Below are 24,156 nucleotides of genomic sequence, written 5' to 3'. Positions count from 1 at the left end.
GAAAGATGCTCCAGTTCCTTCATCACCTTTGCTGGACTCACTGCATTATCATCTATCATGAGTACTCCTGCATCTTTCTTCGCTCCAAGGGCTCATTGCTGTTTTTGGGCCTCCTTGGTGTTCAGGAAAATAGTGAAGCATAATTTTTAAATGATTTATGAAGGTATCATTGCAAAGGTCTTTCAGTTTCTCTTTCATACCTGGAAATTAAAACCTGAAAATATGCCTCACTTGAATGGAATTTATTTCAGACTTCTTTCGTAATTGCTGAACTTGCTAAATTTTCCATTACATGTAGTTTTTTATACTTAAATATCTGGAGACCAGAACTAATGGGCAAAAGCTGAAATGAAATGCTTTTCAGTGCCTATACAATGTCTGTGCTGTGATGTTTCCAAATCCAGGTTGTTGTAGTTCTTCTTTTCTGGAGACTGAAAAACAATGAAGCCTTAAGAGGATATTCCATTGCTTTTCTTTTGCTGTTGGTTTTTGTTTTACTAGTGAGGGAAAAAATCACTTGTCTATGAACAAGAAATAGCACTGATTATAACTGTTGTTAAAGGAGTGTACCAGCATGGAAAATACTCATCTGCTTTTTCAATAGGCTTGAAATTGAATTTTGAAAGAAATGCTATTGACCTTCATAATAGTAGAGATTCTTCCCATTCATTATTCTTCTTGGTAGGAAAGAATGAAAAATAGAGTTTTCTGTTTAGAGACACGGTTGATACACTGCTGTCACTCTTTTGAATGTTGCTGAACAAATTGTCATGGAATCACAGAATGGCTTGGAAGGGAGCTCAGAGATCTTCAAGCTCCAACTCCCTGCCACATGCAGGGCCACCAACCTACACATTTAATCCTAGACCAGAGCCTCATCCAACCTACCTTGAACAGCTCCAGGGACGGGGCATCCACAGCCTCTCTGGGCAGCTGTTCCAGCACCTCACCACTCTCTCTGTAAAGAACTTCCCCCTGACATCCAGCCTAAATCTTCCCTCCTTCAACTTAAAGCCATTTTCCCTTGTCTTCTATTATCTACCATTGTAAAGAGTTGACTCCCCTCCTGTTTGTAGGCTCCCTTTAGGTACTGAAAGGCTGCAGTGAGGTCACCCTGCAGCCTTCTCTTCTCCAGGCTGGACAAGCCCATCTCCCTCAGCCTGTCTTCATAGGGGAGCTGCTCAGCAGACGATCCAATTTGTACAATTTTCATTGTGTGTTTTTATTTCCTATAAACATGGTACATCATTTCTCCACCTTCTCCCAAGTTCCTAGATGGGCAGAGCCTTTAGTTATGATATCTTTTACTCTGCCTTGGAGTTAAAACCCAGAGGTGATCCTAGAAAATCTGATCTTCCACCGCCTGTATTCTCTGACTTGCTTTTTAAATGGTGCAGATGTCCTTCTTGTCACTTTATTTTACTTTACTTTGCTTTATCATCTCCTTCTTTTCTGCAATATCATTTCTGTTTCAACTCACCCATATTTAAATACATACGTTACATAGTTGTTTACTTAGTAGAATTCAGAGCTCCTGATGTATATATCCAACATACGAGGGCAAGAGTGAGAAGGGAAGAGTCATGAATTCTTTTAGTTGGTAAGAACTCTCCACTGCCCTTGAAAAGTTTTTGGCTGATGGTCAAACCCTGTGAAGCTGTGTCACTTCAGCGAGTTGCTTCTCTGCAGCTGAACTGATAAAACTAATTGTTCTGCATCTAATTTACAATCCCTGTCATTCTGAGAAATATCTGAAAGAACTGTTTGTTTTTCCTCTGTGTTGACGTGTCTAAACTTTCTTGGTGATGCAGGTGGAATGTGCAACAGTTCACTTGTTCTGTTAGTTGTGATACCTCCAACCCACATCTTCATAAATTGCTGAAAGTGGAAGTGGGGAGCTGTGTTGTTTCCAGCTTAGAGTTTGACTTTTTACTATGCAGCCACTTCAGGTGCTTCAAAGCCCTGCAAAGAGAAGTCTCCGAGAGTACTTTATCATGTGGGTTATTTTTGTTTTCCTGTCTTTTGTTTGAATTGTTTATAGAGCCTGTTAGTTGTCTGAGCAAAGATGGGTAACATCATCTATGACTGTTGGGTTCCTTCTCAGAGGTGTTTGGGTGGACTGTGATGTAAGTTGTTAGGAGGAAAAAAAAAAAGAAATGGGGTGCTGTGATCTTTATTCAAACACTGATAGACTAACTGTGGATTTTTTATTTGCAGACATCACAGGAGGCAAAAAAATCTGTGGAAAAGAACCACTTCTTTAATGTGCCCACCTTCCTTACAGTTTCTGGCCAGCTCCATTTGGAAGCGATGGCAGGGTGAGCAAAACTAGACGTTTTTGGTTTGATCTATGATATCCTTTCATTTGGCAGTTGTGCCCCATTGTTACCCATTAGCTATCTGCAACGTGCACCAGAAAGAAAATGAGCAGCAGTGCCTGGATGATGATGTGAAAGGTCAGTGTATGTAGGTGAAAGCTGAACTTTTGATTCTGGTCTGTGAACTAGATTTTGTTGTTGCTACGTATCTGGTGTGGATTGGGAATACTGGATGCATCCTTGTAGGAATGACAAGAGGTTTGTTATCAACAGTTGTAATATCTTAAATGTCTGTTTGTTGTTCTTCACATTTACTGTGTCTCAGAAATTCGTTTTAACTTGAGCAATCGCATTACTTTCTTCTTTTTTTCTTTTCATTCCAAACTACATTGGTGTCTACAGTCTTTCTGTTGTGTTTCTTCCCCCTGCCAGTTTTCAATTCTCATGTTTCATGGCTTTCACACTTAATGCTATGTTCAGTCTGGCCACCAAAGTGATCACAGTTGAATAATTAATACTGACTTTAATTTAAAAAAAATAAAAATCCTTAAGCTTTCAATATTAATGTTTCACTGAGACTGCAAGGGGTGAAAGTGTCATAATCTGTCAGAGACACATTTGCCTTTGATGAGGGAATGTTATGCTCATCTACACCAAATTCTCCAAGTAAATTAAAACAGTTTGTCAAGCTGAAGGAGTCAGAAAGCAAAGTTCTCTGAACACTTAAAATGTGGGTTATCCTCAGATGTGGTGCTTCAGCCAAGTTGCTGTCAGCCAGCTGAATTGCTGGCAAAGCCTATCACAGGTCACGTAGGACTGTGTCTTTTTCTCAGTTGCCAAGGGGGTTTGACATGCACTTACAGGGGATACAGAGCTCTTTCTGAAGTGATTAGTTACTGTTAGGTAACTAATTAGAAGCAAGTCTCCAGAAAATGAGAGGAATAAAACCCTAGCTTTAGAAAACATGGTTAGAAGTTGAACAGCCTGCCTTTTCGTGTAGACTCTGAATATTTCTGACAGTCACAGTATAAGCTGTTGTCCATGCCATTCCAGTGTTGAGAACCAAATCATAAATGTTTAGCTGCTTTCTGTTTAATCAGTGTTGCAGAGTGCATTTGACTGCTGATATGTAAATAGTTGCAGTGAAGTTGTTAAAGTTTTGCCTGCAAATAAAAATAGCAATTTCTTCAGAAATCTGTTTTCTGCCTTGTTTATTCTGTCTGTGAGACTGTATCTCAGACCACCTAGACAGCTGGGATCTGCTAAAATACTCAAGCCAGAGGTTCTCAATGGACAGGATGTTTTTGACTTGCTCTCATGTGGTGCCCTGGCTGTTGTGACAGAAGCACAGGTCACTTGGCAGCCAAAGGCTGATGCGTCATCTCAGACATTATCTGAGGCAAGATAATGAGGTTTGTTTAACTGTAGAGTTTTGCATCCCTGAAAGAAGATGGGATGACATCCACTCGTACGTGTCAGACTTAATTGGCTTTCATGCCTTGTGACCTTTATTGAAAGACGTAATTCCATGAATCAAATAAGTGCAAAGAAAAGTATGGATTGTAATGATTAACTTGAAATACAATCTCGCCCTCGTACATCAGTCTGTTCCCTTTAAATAGTACACAGCCTGCCCTGGGATTGAGCAGAAGGCTCAATTGGGCAGATGCAGGACCTGTCTGCTAACTATTTTTTCCATTGCTGTCATTCACGTGCACCTTGCTCTGTAAAGATGGGCAAAAAAAATCAATGCTCTTCTGAATGCAGTACATTGTATTACAGCTTTGTGTTCTTGTTTGACAGTAGCATGCTGTTCTTACAGGCATTTAAATGGATCCAGTGCTGTCTAAATTTAGATAAGTGGTTTTTATTCGTAATGGGGCATAGCTGCTCTGTGAACCCACTCTTAGTATTTTTATTTTATTTAGTGGGTTTTTGAGGCCTAGAACTCAAGTGCTTTGCATCCCTTCAGCCTTCAAAACTTGATCAAGCTCTTCTAGATGCAGAAACATGATGCTTTGCTGTGGAATTGGGATATTAGCCATCTTAAAGCTGTGAAACCCTTCAGATACTGAGAAGATCTTTATTTCTGGTTTCTTGTGTGAAGAAAGTTGGATATTAGTCTGTGAATAGGATTCTTACACAATCAAATAATTTAAGTGCATAGTAGTAACGAAATCTGCTTGGCAAACAAATTTGTTCTCATGATGCTTTCAAAGCATGAAAACGTCAGTCCTTTTCCCAAAAGTGGAAATACACTGGTCCTCTTAGTAAACAAAGCAGTCAAAACAGTGTAGAATTATGTGTTTTAGATTTGATCCAATGAAATTTACCCTTTCTGTCAGTTGTGTTTTAACCAAATTTATTTTTCTTTGTGCCCCAAAAATGAACTATTCTTCAGTAATTCCCTTTTGCTTAAGTAAGTGTTGACTTGCATCAGTCATACCATTTTCAGGAACAACTGGTCCATGAGAATCTGCGAGAATCTCGTGAGACTAAGGTAGAAATATATGGGAGACAGACCTTCCTCATCCGATCTTGGCTTGTTTCCTGCTCTGACTTGCTGTGGGAAATGGGAGTGCAGAGGCAGATCCTGCACAAATCCATTACAAACCAGGGGTGGTGCAAGACAGGTATGAGAGGAATTTTTCCATGGGGTTTTCTAGGGGACAGAAAGTCAACTGGGCAGACAGTCATGTTTGCATGGAGCTTGCTTTTAGCTTTTCAGAGCTCATGAGCAGGCTGCAAGCTGTGGTTGGAAAAGTCTGGGCAGGGGCCGTATGGGAAGACTTACCAGATGTGTCTGGATCCAAGCCTTCTGCTGTCCTTGCTGAGAGTTCATTTGCAGTCTGTGGGGTGTCACTGTTAGGACATGATGTCTGTGTTGTCCAGAGACCTGGGCTCTATTTTACAGTGCTATTTCTGATGACAGAAGTAGAGCAGTTGAGCAGTTATGACTTAGGAGTTTTGAATCTTTTTCTCTGAAGAAAAAGGAGAAAAGAGGAGTTCCTGTATTTATTGACTATCTACTAAGCTGTGTGTGCTTGTTATTGAAAGCAAGGTCAGAGGAGTTCGTCTTGTTTCTCGGCGTGACACCAATGGCCTAGTTGGCACAACTTCTCATTTCATTTGCAGTGACGGCATCTAGGTTGACTGCTCAGCGTGTCTGAATCACTGTCAGCTGCTATAAATCTAGAGGCTGACTGAGGTCTCCAAAAAAAGTCTTCATTCAGTAATACAGCTCTGTAGCCTTCTAAATCCTAAATGAGTCAGTAAACACTGTGGGTAGAGGTTTGTAGGACTGTGTGCGCCCCAATATCTGGTTTAAAATGTCACTGGTTTGCTGTGAGGTCACTGGTCCTTGTGGTATTTCCTCCAACCCTCCTGTGAGCATAAAGGCCCTTTTGGGGATTTGAACTAGGCTGGAGGATCTGTGAGAGTTGATGATTCAAAGTCATGCTGCAGACAGCCAAAACCAACTGTTGCCAAGAAGTAAAGCTCACTGGGCTTATTTACTCATTTATTTCTCCTTTCGCCCATCTGAACTTCCCACAAGATCTACCTGCTCCTCTCTTTTCAGCCTTGTTGCTAATAGCTTACATCATTGTTTTGCTCTGGTTGTCCTGGCCTCTCATTCCATGTCAGGCACTGTCTGTTCTGCCTTTTGCATCATTAGTTTCACTGGAGCTGCTCTTCTAGATAACTCTGGAGCCTATCCCTTCCCTAAATCGCAGAAGTTTTCTCTTTTCTTGCCCTCCCTAGCTCTATTTCTTCCCTCTCTTCAGTCCCCCAGTAGGCTTCTCATCTCCTATTAATCTCATGTTTTCCTACAAATGAGCAAAAAGCTTAGGTGCAACCTTCTAGGAGCCTACTAATACCTGCATAGAGGTTGTCAAGAAGACAGTCACAGAATCTTTGCAGTGGTGAGTGACAGAAGGGCAGGAGAAAATGGGCATAGGTAGCAGTGAGAACTTCTGAATATTTACAGGGGAAAAACTTCATGAAGAGATCAGTCAAGCATCAGAGAAGATTACTGAGGGAGCTTTTGCAGTTTGTATCCTCAGAGATTTTCTAAGACAAGAGCTGGAGAAAGCCCAGATAACCCTGTTCTAATCTTCTTGCTGACCCTGCTTTGAGCAGCAGGTTGGGCCTGCGACCTCTCAAAATCCCTGCCAGCTTGAATTGTTCTGCCATTCTAAGTTTATTCTTGACTTCTTTCCCATTTGTGTCTTTGCTGATCTCATGCACAGAACCATCTGAATGAACCATCTCTAGTTCAGCATCTCTCCCTAGCACTTGTATTTTTCTGCCTAAACTACATTCTCAGCCTTTTGCACTGACATCTGCCTGTTAATGTCTAATTATCAAACTTGGTTTAGTTGAAACATAATTGATTTTGCTCTCATCTCCTTAAGCACATCCTCTTGGTTTCTAAGAGATTGTGGATTTTACTGGTTTCCTTCTAATTCCAGATATTATCTGCAATCCTGCAACTGGCTTTTCTGGTTTTAGAGAGACTCTAAAAAAATCTCTGTCATTCAGACCATGTTAGCTGTGTCTACCCTGAGTTTGCAGAGAGCTAAAAGCGTGAATTTCCTGTTGGTTTCAGAAGAATGCACAGATTTCATTTCACTGCTTTTCAAAGCAGTGGTGAAAGAGAGCTGTCTGTTTGGATTGATGTTCAAGAAGATATTGCAGAGCTGCACAGAGATGCGTGTGAGGCCTTCTTCTGTAAAAGTGGCTTTTCTTCTGGCAGTCTGGCAAATGCAGCCTTAAAATTTGACTCTGAAATGACTTGATAATTATGGAAAAAATTGCATTGACCTCAAGCAAATATTTGCTCTACATTGTACTATTTCAAATACTTTCAGATGCAGCTGCAAGAATGATGTCCAGTTGTATAGCATTCCTGTTGCTAAAAATTAACAAATAGAAGTGTAATTATTTATATTGGATCCCTAAAAAAATCTCTGACATTTCTTGTGCAACAGTTGAGTCTGACTCACAACACAGACTCTTATAATTAGCACGCTAACTTCCATTAATTAAGCTGCCACTTAACTTGAGCTATAAAAAGCATCTGTGACATGTCTGGTTTTAATCAATTACTGCATGCTTCAGCCTGGTACATGACTGCAGCAGTTAACGACTTTGTATCACTGGGAAGCCCAGTTCAAAAGCTCTGTAAAGTGCCTGGGGCTGCTTGGCTGGTTGGGGCTTTACATAGATACCCACTTGGTCTTTTCTACATCTTCACATTTTTGGGAGAGGAGGCAAAGGGAATGTGCTGACCCTAGCCATCCACACATGTAGGGCTGAGTGTAATCCCAGCAATGTCTTGAACTGTGCTCTTTACTTTCTCATGTGGCTGTAAAACACGTGCAGGTAGAGTCAGAACAGGTTTTATGTTGATCTGGTGAAAAGTATCATCATTCAAAACTCCAGGTCCTCCTAGCTAAGCAAAGGTAAGCTATTCTGTGTGTCTCCTAAATCCTTTACCCTTTCTTGTCATCCCTGTTCAAAGCACTAGTAGATGCTTCAGGATCCAGGTCAGCAGATCTAAACGTCCAGACTTGTCTAGGGCCTCATACAGCTTCAAGTGTGCCAAGCCAAACCTTCATGTCTGATGAAGGGAAGGATCTGTGGCTTTGTGAGTTGTGACAGGGCCATTACAGCCATCTCCATGTCCCATTGTAGCCACATTCATGGTGGTTTCCATAAACTTGTTCTTTGTGAGAGAGGCAAGCAAGAGGCTGCGGGTGCTCTGTGCTGCAGCTTACCTAATGCACAGTTGCTGATGTGGCAAACTTGATTGCTTTGAAGGGGATAAACATAGTGGTCTTTTCCAACCTTGATGATTCTAAGTTAATTCTAAGTCTCCCACAGTATTCTCCTGGAGAAGCTGGCTGCCCATGACTTGGACAGATAAAAGAGCTGGCTGGCAGGCCAGAGAGAGTGGTGGTGAATGGAGTTAAGTCCAGTTGGCAACCAATGATGAACCAGTGGTGTTCCCCAGGTGTTGATATTCTGACCTGTTCTGTTCAGTATCTTGATTGCTGACCTGGATGAGGGCATTGAGTGCACCCTCAGTAGGTTTGGAAATGACACCAAGTTGGCAGGACATGTCAATCTGCCTGGGGGTAGGAAGGCCCTACAGAGAGACGTGGACGGACTGGATTGCTAGACTGAGACCAATAGGATGAACTTTGACATGACCAAGTGATCCTGCACTTAGGCCACAACAACCCTAGGCAATGGTACAGGTGTGGGGCAGAGTGGAAGAAGGGGGTTGTTTGGTCTGGGGAAGAGGTGGCCTTATTGCTCTTGTTGACCTTATTTAGCAATGGGACGAGAGGGAATGGCCTCAAGTTGTGTCAGGGGAGATTCAGGTTGGATGTTAGGAAAAATTTCTTCTCTGAAGGAGTGGTCAGCTTCTGGAATGGGCTGCCCGTGAAGGTGGTGGAGTTACCATCCCTAGAGGTGTTCAAGAAGCATATACATGTTGCACTGAGGGGCATAGTTTAATGAGGAAATACTGGTGATTGGTGTACAGTTGGACTGGATGATCTTGAGGTCTTTTCCCACCTTGGTGATTCTATGATTCTGTGATAATCTAGTCCAGCCATCAACCCATCATCTCCATGCCCACTAAATCACATCCCTCATGGCACATATCCACGGTCCTTGAGCACCTCCAGGGATGGGACTCCACCACTTCCTTGGACAGCCTGTCCCAGTGCATTACTGCTCTTTTGGAGAAGAGATTTTTCTTAATATCTAGCCTGAATATGCCTTGTGTTCCAGCAGCTCCTGCTTCCCAGGGTGGCTTTATGCCCCAGGAAATGGCTGCAGTATTAGGCATTAAGGCAGGCAGCTCCATCTCCTTTTGCTCCTTTTCCAGTTATTGCACTGAGGTAGAATATATAGAGATGGATATTTTATAATCAACTAGAGTGTGTTGCATTGAATATAACCTTTTAAAACTATACTTAAAATAATTATTTACTTATCACTGTAGATCTCGAGGCCTTGCAAATTTTAAACAGCCTCACCCAAACTTTCAAGTGGGGCTCCAACTATGCTACTCTTTATGCAATGGTGCACCCACCAATGTGGTTTTGGGCTGCCATTCATATTTATGGAGCTGGGAGAGCCAGTGTCCATTTGAAAAAAAGCTGACCAAAAAAAAAAAAATCCTCTTTAAAGTTATTAAAATGGAGTTTATGGAGAACATGTGATTTTTCCACTCTGGAAGAAAAAGGATTTATCACAGTTGCTTTCTTTTTTTTCTTTTTTTTTCTCCCATGGTGGTAATGTATTTTTATTGCTTAGAGTTGGAGTCGCTGGAATGAATACATTTTGAAAGAGACCTTTGGACCTTGCTTTATTTAAATGCATGATACATTTTGTATCACTTCTTTGTGGAAGTTCTCTTTTATCTGGGGCATGGAAAATTATTTGAATAAATGCTGAAGTGCTTTGGTGGCTCTCATCAGCCCATCTCGAGTTATCATTGCTAATTGGTTGCTTTATTGACTCAAATTAGAAATCATAATAACAGAACTCAAACAAAACAAGAATCCAAAGAGAATAAAGTACTACAGAGACTCATAAAAGGGCAGAGGGCACATGCTGATGAGATCTTTGAGCCTCGAGCAGAAGAGGTTGTATGGCTCCAAATAACTCTTTGTGTCTCCCCTGTTCTCCTGCCACTTGTAAACTAACAATAGGAAGCCTAGGTGTGCAGTGAGGCTTCATAAGGAAAGTGTGGAGTGCTTTACCAGATAGTTGGAGAGTATGGATCACATTGCTATTCATTCATTTGTGCCTGGATCTTTGTCAAGCAGAGATGGGTGGCCTGGAGAGGAGCCTTGCTGCTGAAGCCAGAGAATATGATGTGGTTGGGGAGAAGCTGCTGGTAGGACTCTGCCCTTTGGAAGTCACAGCAAGGGAAACTGCTGCGTTGCTGCTGGCTGGCTGGGGTGGAAGTCTGGCACTTCCCAATCCCCGTCTGGGAACTTAGACAATATAATTTTTTTTAATATGTGTGTTTATTTTTGACTGCCTACAGAAGGAAATACAGTCCCATCTTGTCACAGCATGAATTGGAACCGGAGCACTCAGCATCTCAGCTCTGCTGCCCAGGCCTGAGCCTCACAGGCTGCTGTAAAAGCCCCTGTCAAGATGCAGCTTTTCCTCACGGGCAGGTGGAAGTGGCACGTTCTGTGAGGAATCCTTTAAAACTCCTTTTTCTGCTTCTTTTTCTGGATAAAATGCATGTCTCCTCTCGCTGACTTTTCAGCAAAACCATGAACATTTTGATTGCACAAAATCCAAACCACCAAACAACAGTCATGGGAATGTTAGTTTTACATTGAGGTTAAAAAACAGATACTTCTGTCCAACTCTTAGGTTTCTCTTTAACATAGTCCACTCAGATCAAAGATGTAAAACACAGTCCCAGAACCACAGGTTCTTCAAACTGCTGAGCACCTGTGCCTACCTTCCCAGCATCTTTAGGAGCTCAGTGTTTCCACCCCCTCTGAAAACAAGAAGCTGGAGATATTGGATTGATAGGTTTGAATGGTCATATTTGTGCATACAGCTTCTTGTATTGGGCCACAACATCTTTCAACATACATATTTCAACATGCCTGAATATCCCAGTTGTGTTTGGGTCAAGCGTTGACCCAAAGCGTTGACACATCAAACAGCTTGCTTTAGTGATTTCTTCCCTTTCCAAAGGAAAGGACAGTGTAGTTGACAAAGCTGCACTCCTGATCTTTACAGTGACCTTGCTCTTCTCTCTCCTCCTCTGCTGATGTTACGTGTTGTTTTACCCTTCAAGTACAACCTATTGCTTCTAGATTTTCTTGCAATCAGGATTTTAATGTATATCAAGGGGTGGGTCCTGTGGAAGAATATGAGGTGGAATACATTGTTTTGAAGGGTCATTCACTGTGGCCAAAGATAAGAATTGGCACAAATCACCTTCCAGCTGAATTCCTGCCCATAGACCTGGTATGTCATTGCTGTATTTTGGGTTAAGCAGGCACCTGTAGTATTTTGGGATGAGAATGAGAGCTCTGAAGAAATAAATAGCTGCATGCTGGTGTGGTTTAGTGCTTAGCCCTGAGTCACAACAAGCAGCTTCTGTCTCCAGCTGTGTCACCAGTGTGTGGTGTGACCTTGGCATAGGCTGTAAGCTGACTGTGCAGGAATTGCATCTTTTTGATTAATTGCCTTGCTCAGAGTTAGATCCCCTTGGTTCGACAGCACAAATAAGTCTTTATTACTGCAGTAACAGCATGAAGTCCTGGCTCAGAAAAAGCAGCTCAATCCACCTCTGGCTTGGGAACCATCAGCACAATTAATTATATTTGAATTGCAGTGTAAAAATTGCCAGGAAGGCAGAGATGCTCAGGCCCACAAACATTGTGTGAGTTTAATTAAAAGGACAATTTCAAGCAGCTTTGGGCACAGATACTTTATACTTCTCCGTTGATTTCTATCAGTGCTTTACTAATGAATTATCAACTAGTTTGAATGAAATGAGTTTTCATTCTGCATGCTGTAAAGTTCTTTGCATGGGAGAGAAGACTGTAGATTGTTTTAGTAATGTATAAGCTTGCAGGAGGAAGAAGTTTCTCCCTTCCTGGATATTTTACAGGTGGAGATCACAAACACAGCCTCCCCTAGGTGTCTTTCAGTGCAGAGGAGGGCAGTACTCCAGCAGTGTACCCAAGCAGTGATTTCTGCTTCCAGAGGGACTCCTGTGAGCCTGCACCTTGAAGATACCTGAGTTCTTGGCTGGATTGCAAGCTCAGCTTTCTGCAGGATGGGGCCCTGTATTTTGTTGGGGAATGTAGTGGGTATTCTCTTGGCCTCCTGCTTAAATTCTCAGGCATGCCCAGGAAACTGGATAGGGAATATACTGTCCCAGAAGGGGAGCGATTAATTAAGCAGCTCTGTGCTACCTTCTTGTTTTTAACCCCAGCAGCATCTGGGAACTGAATAAATGCACTCGGACTTGCTGACCAGAAAGCTCTGATCTGGAGCTCTGGGTCAAGTTGGCTGCAAAGGGAATCACTTCAAAACCTCTCTTCTATACTGTTATAGCAGATGAAAGGACAGCTAGCATTCCAGACATTATACTGCTCTGCCTGTAGTGGATAAAGCAAAGGGCTCAACAGATTGTTGTTCATTTTGTTGTTGTTGTTGTTGTTGTTTTTTTACCTAGGCACATTTTGGAGTCTGAGCCAATATTTTCAAGCCATTTTTAAATGCTGGAGAAAATCTCGCAGAGGTTTGGGAATGTAAATGATATTGGCATAGGAGATACAGCCCTGGACTGAGGCTCCATTGTGCTAGGTGTCAAATGCATACAGAACAAAATGCCCTTGGTACCATAACATTGAAGCAGAACCAGCTCCAGTGTCTGCTTTCTAATATATTTATACATGCTCGATATGATACTGCAGACACGCAGCTGAAGAACAATTTGAGGTCAGATTTGTACAGCCTGCATTTGTGTAAAGTCTTACATCCTTATTGTTGCTGTTGTTGAGCACCTTGAATAGTCCATGGAGCTTCAGGGCTGATGTTTTTTATCCATGTAGGTGCTACTCTGTGTACTTGTTAGAGGAGATTGGTCCCAGCAGGGTGGCTAGAGCTGAGAAGAAGCTGGATTCAGTGTTCTGAGAGAGCTGTTCTGCACTTGTCCTCCCCAAAATGTCTGGCACAGAGAGGCTTTATTCTAGCAGTGCAAAATCCATCTGTGGCTGTGAAGTGTTTGACCACACTTGACATCTTGGAGCAATAGTTGTTCTTATTTTTTATTTTTTCAGATGGCCTGCAGTCAGAGAGCCCCTTGGAAGATAAATAACTAGGCATCATGTTTGAGCTGCTGTCGAGTAAGAAATAAGGACAGTTCAGAGTACTCACAATAGTCTGTATTGCTGGAGTCTGTAATCTGCTACAGTGTCCTGCACCAAATTACACGTCAGTGATTTGTGCCTTGAGAAATGTGTGTCTAGCTCCTGGTTCCCACTGCAGGCCAGCCTCTGTGTCCTGTGAAGCTCCATAGCAAGTTTTTGACCAGCTCAGCCTTAAGCATTAAACCATTTTGGCCGAGTGAGTCATTGTTTTATGTTTGTTGTTTGTATTGCTATAGCAGTTGAGACTCTTAAGCTTTGGATCCAAGACCTTGTTGTGCCAGGTGCTGTAGGAACATGGAGAGGAAAAAAAAAGTGGTGTGAGGAAGAACATGCATTTCTCTAGAACCTGAGACAACAGATGGCTCCAGATGGGAGAGCACAAGGAACCGATGAGGTAATACTGACCAGTGTGGTGAGCAATGGTGTTGGAATATCACTTATCCAAACATCACTGAGGTTTTTATAGGCACTGTAGCATAGGACAGTTTGAAGGAGGACGATCAAGGCAGGGCAGAAGTTCACAGTAATGTCCTATCAAGCACAGGGGAAAGAAGCATGCTGAAAGGGATCCTGGATAAAAGGATTTGCTGCAAAATCTGGTGTTAGCAGCAGAGATGTTGTGGTCATGTATGGAGTCAGAGCTCAGGAGCGGGAGCTGTGGTTTCTGAAAGCAGACAAACTGTATTTGTTTAAATGGAGAAAGCACAGCCAGTAGGGAGAATAAGCCTACAGGCAGGCTGTGTACTTGAAATCTTGGCCAGGAACTGTTTTCTAATGTGTATACAACTAACAGCTCAAGGAAGAAGAAAGTGCTGCTGTTTTTGATCATAGCATTTATCTGTCATGTGATATGAGAGAACAGATGAGTGAACCAAAACATGCATGCGTCTTTGTTTGCCACACAGATGCCTCCTTAAAGGGTATAGGAAAAACATAGCTTTTTAGTAGCATTTTTTTGTTTAAATTTCAATTTAAAAATTTAATTTGTGCAAAATCCCTAATAAACATCCTCACTGAGCAGAAAGCTTGCAGAAGATACAAGTCAAATGCCAAACCCTGCAGATAGCACACATCCTTTCATGGGTGTTAAACTGTGCCTGATCTCCACTGATTGTGTCCTTTTTCCCCTAAACATTGTCAACTCTTAAAAATAATGACAAATTAGTTGTGTACTGAAGGGACCTGCTGCCCAGTCCTTGTTTTTTTCTGAAACAGCTCTGTCTCTACCCCACTCGTGGTTTGCCTCCCCTGCAGTGTGGCAGTAAAGACAGCTGCCATGGGATCTGATTGGGGAGCAGAAGATGTCCAGGAGCCCACCTTCTTGTAGCCTGCAGTATAAAAACGTTGCTTGGAGTGCAATTTCCCCACAGTTAAAGTAAGATTTGAAAGGAGCATTGCTCTTTGTTACAAAGAATTTTTAGGAAGGGATCATCAAAAAGGCCTTGTATCCTTTGTCGTGCAACTCAGCGTGGCTGGAGGGGAGACACTTAGGCTTCCCAGAAGGTTGCTGGAGGAAAAACTTCATAATAGGAAATGCACAGATTACGTCAGCGTAAGATGCTATCCCAGATGTGTTCTGTAGGAACTGCATTTAGCTGAACCATTCTCAGCTGGTTGGAAGGAGCTCCATCCATTCTCCTAAAGGGCCTTTCAGGGATAAACTTTGATCCTGTCGCTAGAGAAGACTGCGAGCTGTACAGCATACATTCATCCTGCTAACACCAGTCGTGTAGCATCAGCAGCAGGACTCTCTCTTCTCTGCTGTGCTTTGGGATGTCATAGCACCTAGAGATGTCAGACCTTGCAGTGTGAAGAGGTATGGATGAGGGGAGCGTGGCTGGTGTCTTCGTGCTTCTCCCTTCACCTGGTACTGCAGAATGGACCGTGGGTGTAAATGTTGTTCAGTGAAAACTGCACAGGGTTTATGCAACCTCGCTTAGTCATAGGGCTGCGGATAACCCCTCTTCCCACCACACTGAAGGAATGTAGCTGCAGTGTACACAGTAGCATCATTAAGCTGGTCAAAGGTAAAATGGAAGCATGAGTATTTCTAGATCCTGCAAGAAAAGTGAGCTTGTGGATAGGGTTTTCTTTGCTTGTTTTGTTGGGCCTGACCTAGCTGGTTCTTGCCTTTCAGGGCTTTTACTCGTGTGTTCACCTTTGGCCCCACATTTCGAGCTGAGAACTCACAGAGTCGCCGGCACCTGGCAGAGTTCTACATGGTGGAGGCTGAGCTGTCCTTCACTGAAAGCCTCCAAGACATCATGCAGGTAGGCACCTCCTGGTGTTTATGCAGAACCAGTGTCCAAACTTCCTCCTCCTCCCTCAGCTGTGCTTCCTGCCCTCACCTTGAGGTCACAGCTTCTCTCTCCATGCGTGAGCCAAGGAGGGGTTGCACAGGCACATCCCAAGGTTCAGGGTTTGATCAGCAGAGTTGGGGCCACCAAAGGGATTGGGAAGGGAAGGTATAAGAAAGAACAGAGGGAAAAGCAGAAATTTCCTCTGAATGGGAGGCTGCGTACAGCCAGAAGATGGATAAATGCATGTGACCAGTGCTAATGAAAGTGGCACTCTCCTCTTCAAAGCCTTCTGCATCTCTCCAGTGAATCTGAGCAGTATTTACGCAGTGGGCCCCTTGTTATGCTCTTTGAAAAGAGTTCCTTGAAAACTGCATTGAAATCAAAAGTAGAAACAGCTGCTGACTTACACTACTCACTGAGACTTTAGTACAGACTGAAATCCCTACAGTAGCTAGCTTTATATATTCCAGGTTAGATCTCTTAATCACATGATGGATGCTTATGCATCTCACTACTTTCAGCATATGAGCCATTTTGTACTCAGTAGGACTTGTGAGCAAATATCCACAAGTGCTCTCATATAGCAGATGAGCTCCTCGGAAGGCTGTTGAGGAAATATCCTTATTAATATAATAAAAGCTTGAGGCCCTGGTTATGCATGCATGAAGTAACATCCAAGTCATGTTTTTTTTCATCCTGAATCATGTGCAGTCTTCAGAGTTGGTCTGGCCTAACAGCAAAACTGAATTCCAGTCTGGAGAAGAGAAGGCTCCTGGGAGACCTTGTTGTAGCCTTTCAGTAGTTAAAGGGTGCTCATTAACAGCAGGGAGACCGACTTTTTAAATGGTCTGATAGTGACAAGGGGGAATGGTTTTAAACTAAAAGAGGAGAGATTTAGGTTAGATGCAAGGAGGAACTTCTTTACACAGAGTGTGGTAATGTGCTGGTGCCCTGATTGCTGTGGGTGCCCCAGCCCTGGAGGTGCTCAAGACCAGCCTGTTTTAGAGTGTGCCAGCTCTGCTGACAGGAAGAGATTGGAACTGGGTGTTCATTAAGGACCCTTACAACCCAAGCCATTCTGTGGTTTTGTCCTGTACAGAACTGTGCTGCTGCTTTATCTTGTATGTCTCGTTGGCACTGGGCTGTGCAGAATGACCCACTGGGAATCTCTGTGCTCCATTAACAATAACCCAATCTTTCTTTTCTCTTGTTTGTTTCCTCCAAAATGCCTTAGTATACTCTTAGAATATAACATACATGTCTGTTTCCACCTTACTTAGAATCACAGAATCATAGAATGGATTCTAAAGGACCACAGTGATCATCTAGTTCCAACTCCCCTGCTATGTGCAGGGTCACCAACCAGCAGACCAGGCTGCCCAGAGCCACATCCAGCCTGGCCTTGAATGCTTCCAGGGATGGGGCATCCACAACTTCCTTGGGCAACCTGTTCCAGTGCTTCACCACCCTCTGTGTGAAAAACTTCCTCCTAATATCTAATCTAAACCTCTCCTTGTCCTATCACTATCCACCCTTGTAAACAGTCATATCCCTTCCTGTTTATATGCTCCCTTCAAATATTGGAAGGCCACAATGAAGACTCCCTGGAGCCTTCTCTTTTCCAACCTAAACAAGCCCTGTTCCCTCAGCCTTTCCATTTCTTAAGGTAATTAGGTGCTGATTGAACCCTTCACTGGTTTTGTCATACAATAAGCAGGTTCTTCTGCAAAGTGGTCTTTAAGCCTTTGAACACAGCATGAACATGTACTGTTGCAGTGAAAACTCTAATTTCTTGGCTTCAAAACTATATATGGCCAGTAGGCTTCAGATAATTAGATTTGAGAGCTGTCTTGGAATGCGTAGGACCTTCACTTTGTAGGAAAAGAAATAATTCCTTCCTTGGCTTATTTTTTATTGCTGCTAAACATCTTACAAAGTCTCAGCTTGTTCTCTCCTTTTTCTCTTGCCTCAAAGTCTATGAGAATCATCCTTTCTTATACCAGAAATTCTCCTAACAGTAATGGTTTTGCATTCCCCATAGCAAGTCCACATTGCAACATGTGCTTACTTTAGTGAAGTTCTCACTTGCAGAAGTGGAGTTCCTGTTTTGTTTATTTTTAGATCATTGGGCAATCTCTTTAAGAGAAAAACACCCACGCTAAAACAAACAAAAAACAAGAGACAGCTGCTGTAAAGTCTAAGTTAAGTTTCTTTTTCCCCATTTAATTGACCTAAATTCAGTGTTCTCTCACATATTTGCCCACTGGGCAGTTTGGCTGTTTGTCATCATCTGCAAGTTCTTTGTTTGGTGCAGAACACTCAGTTGAAAGCCTTGGGGGCTATTGACAAGAGTTAGCGTCTGAACTTTATCCTTAGATAAATAGCTGGATTGCTTAAAAATTATTTTTGAAATTGGCATTCAAGATTTGGAATGAATACCTCTAAATTTAGCAAGTTGGGGTGCTGGGAATGCTCAGCTTCTTCAGGGACGTCTTGAAGTATTTGCTTATACACCATTCAAAGGTACAGAAAAACCTCGCTACAAAGAAATGCATGTTTACCATTCTCTGATGAGGCTTCAGATTTTTGCTCCCAAAGAAAAGCAGCTCTCTTTACAAAATAAAAGGAAGAACAATATTTAATAACAAAGGCGCATGTACTTAGGAGCAAAGGGCCTTTTTTCCCCACTGTAATTGCACAGAGCAATGCTCAGTTATTCCTAAATTAGTAACCCAGTTCTTATGAAGTCTTAAGTGCCTTGATCACGCAGTCTAAATTTCTGCTTTGTGCCAAGATGTGTTTTAGTGCTCCAAATAAACTTAAACTCTTGTAATACTGGTTTCACAATACTTTCTATGGAAAGTCCCACTATGCTCGGTGTTTGGTGCCACGCTGTGTGCTGAGTGTTTGGGTGATACTATTACAATTTAGCGTACTGGGTGTATGCAAGAGTTTCTGTGGAGAGGCCTTTGTGGCCACTTCCCAAAAGAGTCTAATCAAGAGGTTGAGTCAAACTGCCCCAAGGCACTGCTCCTCCAAAGCGAATGAGAGAGAATGAGTTAGAGGGTCAAGTTAGAAGGTGGAAGAGGTCCAGCTTGTATTGAAGTGTCTGGTCTCACCAGTCACCTCTCTTCCAGTTCCCAAATGAGAAATCCAAGATCTCTTCTTATCTGTGCTCTGGGATGCCTGCTGCCATCTTTTCCCATTCTATTCAGTGCTGTGTCCATCGTGTCTGTAGGTTTCTGTTTTTCCTTTCAGCTGTCTTGACAGTGAAGTGGATTTTGAAGGGTCCCACTTTACTCGTGGAGCCTCAAAGAGCTCATGTGATGCCATCATCATTGAATTACATCAAACGTGCATACAAAACCATGCTAAAATAACATTATTTAGACTGTAAAGATAGGAAATGCCAGGAGGAAAAATTTTTGAGGACACTTTGGAAAGTCTATGCATAGTGATAGTCTTAATAAAATTGGATCTTGTAAAATTGGATCTTAGAACCACTGTCTCTCACTGCCGAAGATGGAAGATATAATTTAACACTGTATTTGTGCTCTGTTCTGGGTGCAGAAATATCATCTTCCTCTGGTTATGTACTTCATCAAAACATTCATTGCTACAGCCCAGTGACATGAAGTATTGTTATCTCCCTTTTATAGAAAGGAATTCAGGCACAAAATGAAATCAGTAGTAGCACTGATATTGGGCACCAGTTGGAGGCTGTATCTTCAAGGTGATAGTTTCCCTTTCTAAAGTGGCATCCAACTGTCATAGCTGAACCTTTCTCTGTTTCCTGGGTTCCATCAGCAGTTACTGTTTAAGTTCTATGGTCAGAAAAGCAGTGGTCCAACAGACAAGTCTCCTTCCTTCCATAACAACAGCATCACTGCAGAGTGGGTCTAGTCTAAGAAAACCAGTACATGACCATGTAATTATGAACAGTGGGCAAGAATGCTCACTTGGAGCTGCATGCAAGATCTTCTGAAGTTCCTAACTGAAGTGAGCGATCTCACGTTTCTAATGCTTCTCTTCTACAAACTTGTTTGGAGAACTAATGGGTTAAAAAATGATCAGTATATCATAGTCGATGTGAAAAGGATATCCCTTGCAAGGTGCTACAGTCCTCATAAATGCTTTCTTTGCTATTGAAGTTCAGCTTGCTTTCCAAAGTGATGATTTTTCAAGACTGGTGAGGGCAGCAACACTGTACAGGTATATTTTGCCTTTGCAACAAGCGTACACTGAGCACAGGTGGAGCTTTTTTTTCACCAGGTGACAGTGAAGAGTGATCTTCAGCCTATAGAAATCTAGCTCTTGAGCTGTTCAGAATATAGATGAGAGAGGAGTCTTCACAACAAGGTCAGCTGTGAGTCTGCCCTCTGTGCGTGTGTATATATACATGCATGTGGTGTGTGTGAGAGCAAGCATGAGGGCAACAAATAACGATCAGGTTGATAAATGTATGTACATTTACTGTGATCTGTGTTTGCATCAGTACTCAAGGCCTGGGAAAATGTGGAAGCAAAAATCCTACTGTTACTGTGATTTTCTGGTAGTATGGTTGCATGACCTAATAAAAATCAGAGAGATGGTTGTTAAGTTCCACAACAGCACTGGGACAGGTCAGGACTGATGCTGCTGAACTTCTTTGAAAGGTGAGGATTAAGAGGAAAAGTGGGGAGAGGTGAGAGAAAAAAATTTTTACCTCACCTACACTTCTACCAGCACATTTCCTGTATTTTCCTTGTGAAGCAAGCAAACAAACAGGCTTTTGAAATCAAGAGTCCCACTTCTAAGACAGATGGCCATCTGTGAGTCTTCTGCTGTTTTTCATGTATAAGCCTCCTATGAAACATGCTTAATTCAGGATATATTCACACACAACCACTTGATCTATCCCTCCAGCTCACGTGCTCCCTCAACTAGCAAGCCAGTGGCTACGGTTCTCCACTCACTTTTCACGCATCCTGCTTTCTAGTCCTTCATTATATTATCTGCTTAAAGCCATAACTTCTGCATTGGAGCTTTTCTTTGCCTTTATTTTTCCTGTTCCTTGTTTGTGCCTGGTACACATTTGGCATAAATAAGAGTGGTGAGAAAGCCAGTGCATGACCCACGTGTCTGCCTTCTTTGCCAGGATAAAACCTCACGCTCAAACCTGGAAATATTTCTCAGATTGTTTTTCCCATACCACCCACATTTTTTTTCCACAAGAGGAAGCCGCTTATGTTGAATGCTGTGGGAACCTAATTGTTACTTTATCGCACTGCGAGGAAAAAAAAGTGCTAATTAAACAACATGCTTTTCTAAAAACAGATGATACTTTCATTTTCTAGAAAGAGGAAGCTTAATGTAAAATCCCTTTGTCTCTGCCTCGGTGAAACCAGATGAATTGCCAAGAAGTTCTCTAATTTCATTTGCATAAGCCTTTTTCTAGCTACTTTGAAAAAAGTTCAAAGCTGCCTGTTTGGTTATTTGCCAGCAGGAATGCTGGCTTTTCATTTCCTCTGCATTTGAGTACTAGTAGGGGTAAAATTGTTTATCTGCATATGATAATGCTGTGCCTTTATTTGGACCTTCCTTTTTTAGCACTCTGCACAGATTGATGCAGAGTATGAAGGTTCTGAAGGAGCGAAGATGGTCTGTTAAACAAGCTTCTCCTGGCAGGTGGGATGCAGTGACTGTTCATCAGTCAGTGTTTCAAGCAGTTTATAACAAGTGATCAAACATGAAAGTCTGAGCAAGATGCCTAAAAGCTAATCTTAGCTGTGTCAGTCGCCGAGCTGCTTCTCCCTGTGTTTTGTTCCTCTTGCCCAGTATAAGGTTCCTTATGGGGCAGCGACTTGCTTCTTCCTCAGACCTGCTGACAGTAAGGTTCATCTTTTCACACTTTGCCTCCCCTGGGCTTAGCAGTGTGGAGAGCCCACTGTTCATCTAGGTATCATGGGTGAATTCTTTGCTTTTGTCAGCTCTGCAGTTAATGAAACAAATTGTTACGCTTACAGAAAACACAGAGACCTGCCAGGACTTCCAAAAGTGCTTTTTGTTGCAAAAAAAAAAAAACACCTCCATCTCAGGCCAGGGTGATGAAATGCAGCCCAGCTGCATTGCTTGTTGCTTACAAAGGTGAGAATAAGGAAAGTGATTCTAAAGAAAAGTTGGGAGTGTCAGTTATCCACAGGTATCCCTGCTTTGTGCAGGCATGGGGCTACAAGTAGTTATGGGAACTCTTACTGGCCAGCATGACAGCGAGTGTTCTGGATAGACTGCCTTGCTTAACCAAGCATGAAAATGACTCTTACAGCAGGTTGATCAAAAAGCACTGAAATCCAGTGTGGGAGCTTTTTTTTTTGTTAAGAATCAAAATGGCATTTGTTTCATTTAATTTCTTCGTAGGTGAAGCCCTTTTTAACGGGTAAGTATATCAATGTTGTTTAGATTATCCACAGTAGTTTAGAGGAATTAAAGCAGGTCGTTTTTTTGTCTCTCAGGCATCTCTGAATTGATGTGTACTCAGCTTTATCTCACTGCTCATCTCTACAGATGTTCTCTTTGAGTTACTGTGCCGGGTCTCTCTAACTGGAATTTGTTGAATAGTCTGATTCCACACAGTGTGCATTTATTCTCTTCTCCTTTACTTCTATCTGTTGTGACAATAAAGCAGAAGGACAGAATTGCTCATTACAGGAAAGGCATCTCACTAGTGATTTATCTGAGACCAGTCACCACAGATGGTTGTATTGTGTTCATTTGTGGCTGACCTGGGCTGCTCGTTGTATATTTTAGTGTTTGGTTTTTGTTTTTTTTTCCACTGGAAATAGTTGACTGAAGATACTAAGGCCATCAGCAGACACTGAGACTCAAAACCTGTAGCAGAAAAGCAAGTTCTAATCCACTTCAGCCAGTGAGCAAGCCTGCTAATTAGGAGCATTAGCAAGCTGGTACTCTCTTATGCAGTCTGATCATGCAAAACCTCCTTTTGTACCCTTTGGTTGATGTGTACTGTGTTTTATTTATAGTCCTGGACGTCTAAGCACTGTTAATTTTCCATGCACTTCTGTTTTCTCTTTTAGGTTATGGAACATCTTTTCAAGACAGCAACAAGCACTGTGTTCTCCAAATGCCCTCGTGATGTTGAGCTTTTTCATAAATATGTAGCTCCTGCACAGAAGGTAATAAATGTGACAGGAAAGAGCTGCAACACTTTTATGCATTTGGGGGGGCTCTTGACAATAGAGAGGCTTGATTTTATTGTGTTCTCCTGTTAATCATAGAAGCATAGAATGGCCTAGGTTGAAAAGGACCACAATGCTCATCCAGTTCCAAGCCCCTGCTGTGTGCAGGTCACCAGCCACCAGACCAGGCTGCCCAGAGCCACATCCAGCCTGGCCTTGAATGCCTTTAGGGATGGGGCATCCAAAGCCTCCTTGGGCAACCTGTTCCAGTGCTTCACCACCCTCTGTGTGAAAAACTTCCTCCTAAAATCTAACCTAAACCTCCCCTATCTCGGTTTAAAACCGTAGGAACCTTAAGCCTGACCTTAAGTTATTTTTCAGACCAACACAGGGAGGACTCACAACTTTCTGTAGGTGTTGGCATTTGTGGTAGAGCTTTAGCTGTCACATCACCTTTTAGTACAGAATGACATGGAAGCGGATTTTGACATATATTTAGAGCACAACACAGATCTGTAAATGGGAACTTGGAGGGGGCGGTAACTTTTCTGTCTTTATTCTGGACCTGTGAACTCTTAGGAGTAGCTTTACCATTTTGTTTTTCTTGTTTTGAACAAGGGCAGGTTGGAACAAATGCTGAAGAACAAATTTGTAATGTGAGTATTTTAATTTCAAAATGAACTGGAGGAGGGAGGCCTTTTGGGAAAAGCATTCCTATTTTGTATATATATATATTTTTTTTTTCCCCCCAACTCAATACTTCTGAATTAATATGATGTCACCTAAAGAGCATGAACTTAAATTTCCTTTGTTCTGTTCCCTAGCTGCCCTTTCACTCCTGCATGAGACTGGCATCGAATCTACTGTCCTTTCACTTTTGCTTACCTAGACAGGATCGTCTTTCTACCAAGGCATCCTCTTTCCAGCATGCACCTCATGAGTTGGTTTCGCTCTCCTCTGTTTCAGCTTTGGTGCTTGCTCTGTTTTCCCTCACATTTTCATACAATCATAAAATCATTTGAGTTGGAATGGACTTTTAAAGGCCATCCAACCCAACTCCCTTGCAGTGAACAGGGACATCTCCAGTTTGATCAAATGCTCAGAGCCCCATCCAGTCGGACCTCGAGTGTCTCCAGGGATAAGGAATCCAGCACCTCTCTGAATAACAGGTCCCTTTTTATAAAAATATTTTTTGACAGAAAAACAAATTGGGTTTTAAAATATTTCCAATTACTTGTGCAACTCATATTTTTTCAGTTTCTGTGTCCTAAAGAACTGAAAGATTTTTGTTTCTTTCCTTGCTGCCCAGAATATCTCCTCTCCTCTTCTCTTGCCAGTCTCTACAGATAGTGGTGCTCTCTCTTCATCCAACAGAATATTTCAGTTACTCAGCCCAGCACTGGTTTTCCTGTTAAGCAGCTCGGCT

General features: G+C 42.3%; 1 protein-coding gene across 2 annotated transcripts in view; it reads left to right on the top strand.

The window, feature by feature from the left end:
- Positions 1 to 24,156, top strand: part of NARS2 (asparaginyl-tRNA synthetase 2, mitochondrial) — a gene marked incomplete at both ends in the record, with an annotated part of 50,328 nt that overhangs the window by 15,321 nt on the left and 10,851 nt on the right. The window contains 4 exons of one of the 2 annotated variants that reach the window (XM_079549348.1): positions 2,218 to 2,318; positions 15,393 to 15,525; positions 22,629 to 22,727; positions 23,349 to 23,386. In XM_079549348.1, the coding sequence (XP_079405474.1) occupies positions 2,218 to 2,318; positions 15,393 to 15,525; positions 22,629 to 22,727; positions 23,349 to 23,386 (371 nt within the window). Of the gene's footprint in view, positions 1 to 2,217; positions 2,319 to 15,392; positions 15,526 to 22,628; positions 22,728 to 23,342; positions 23,387 to 24,156 lie in introns of both variants that reach the window. The other variant, XM_079549347.1, reaches the window with a different exon arrangement.

The sequence above is a fragment of the Tetrao urogallus genome (assembly GCF_951394365.1).
Source record: "Tetrao urogallus genome assembly, chromosome: 1".
NCBI lineage: Eukaryota > Metazoa > Chordata > Aves > Galliformes > Phasianidae > Tetrao > Tetrao urogallus.
The sequence above is the reverse complement of the archived record's forward strand: the minus strand, read 5'-3'. Positions and strand labels throughout refer to the sequence as shown.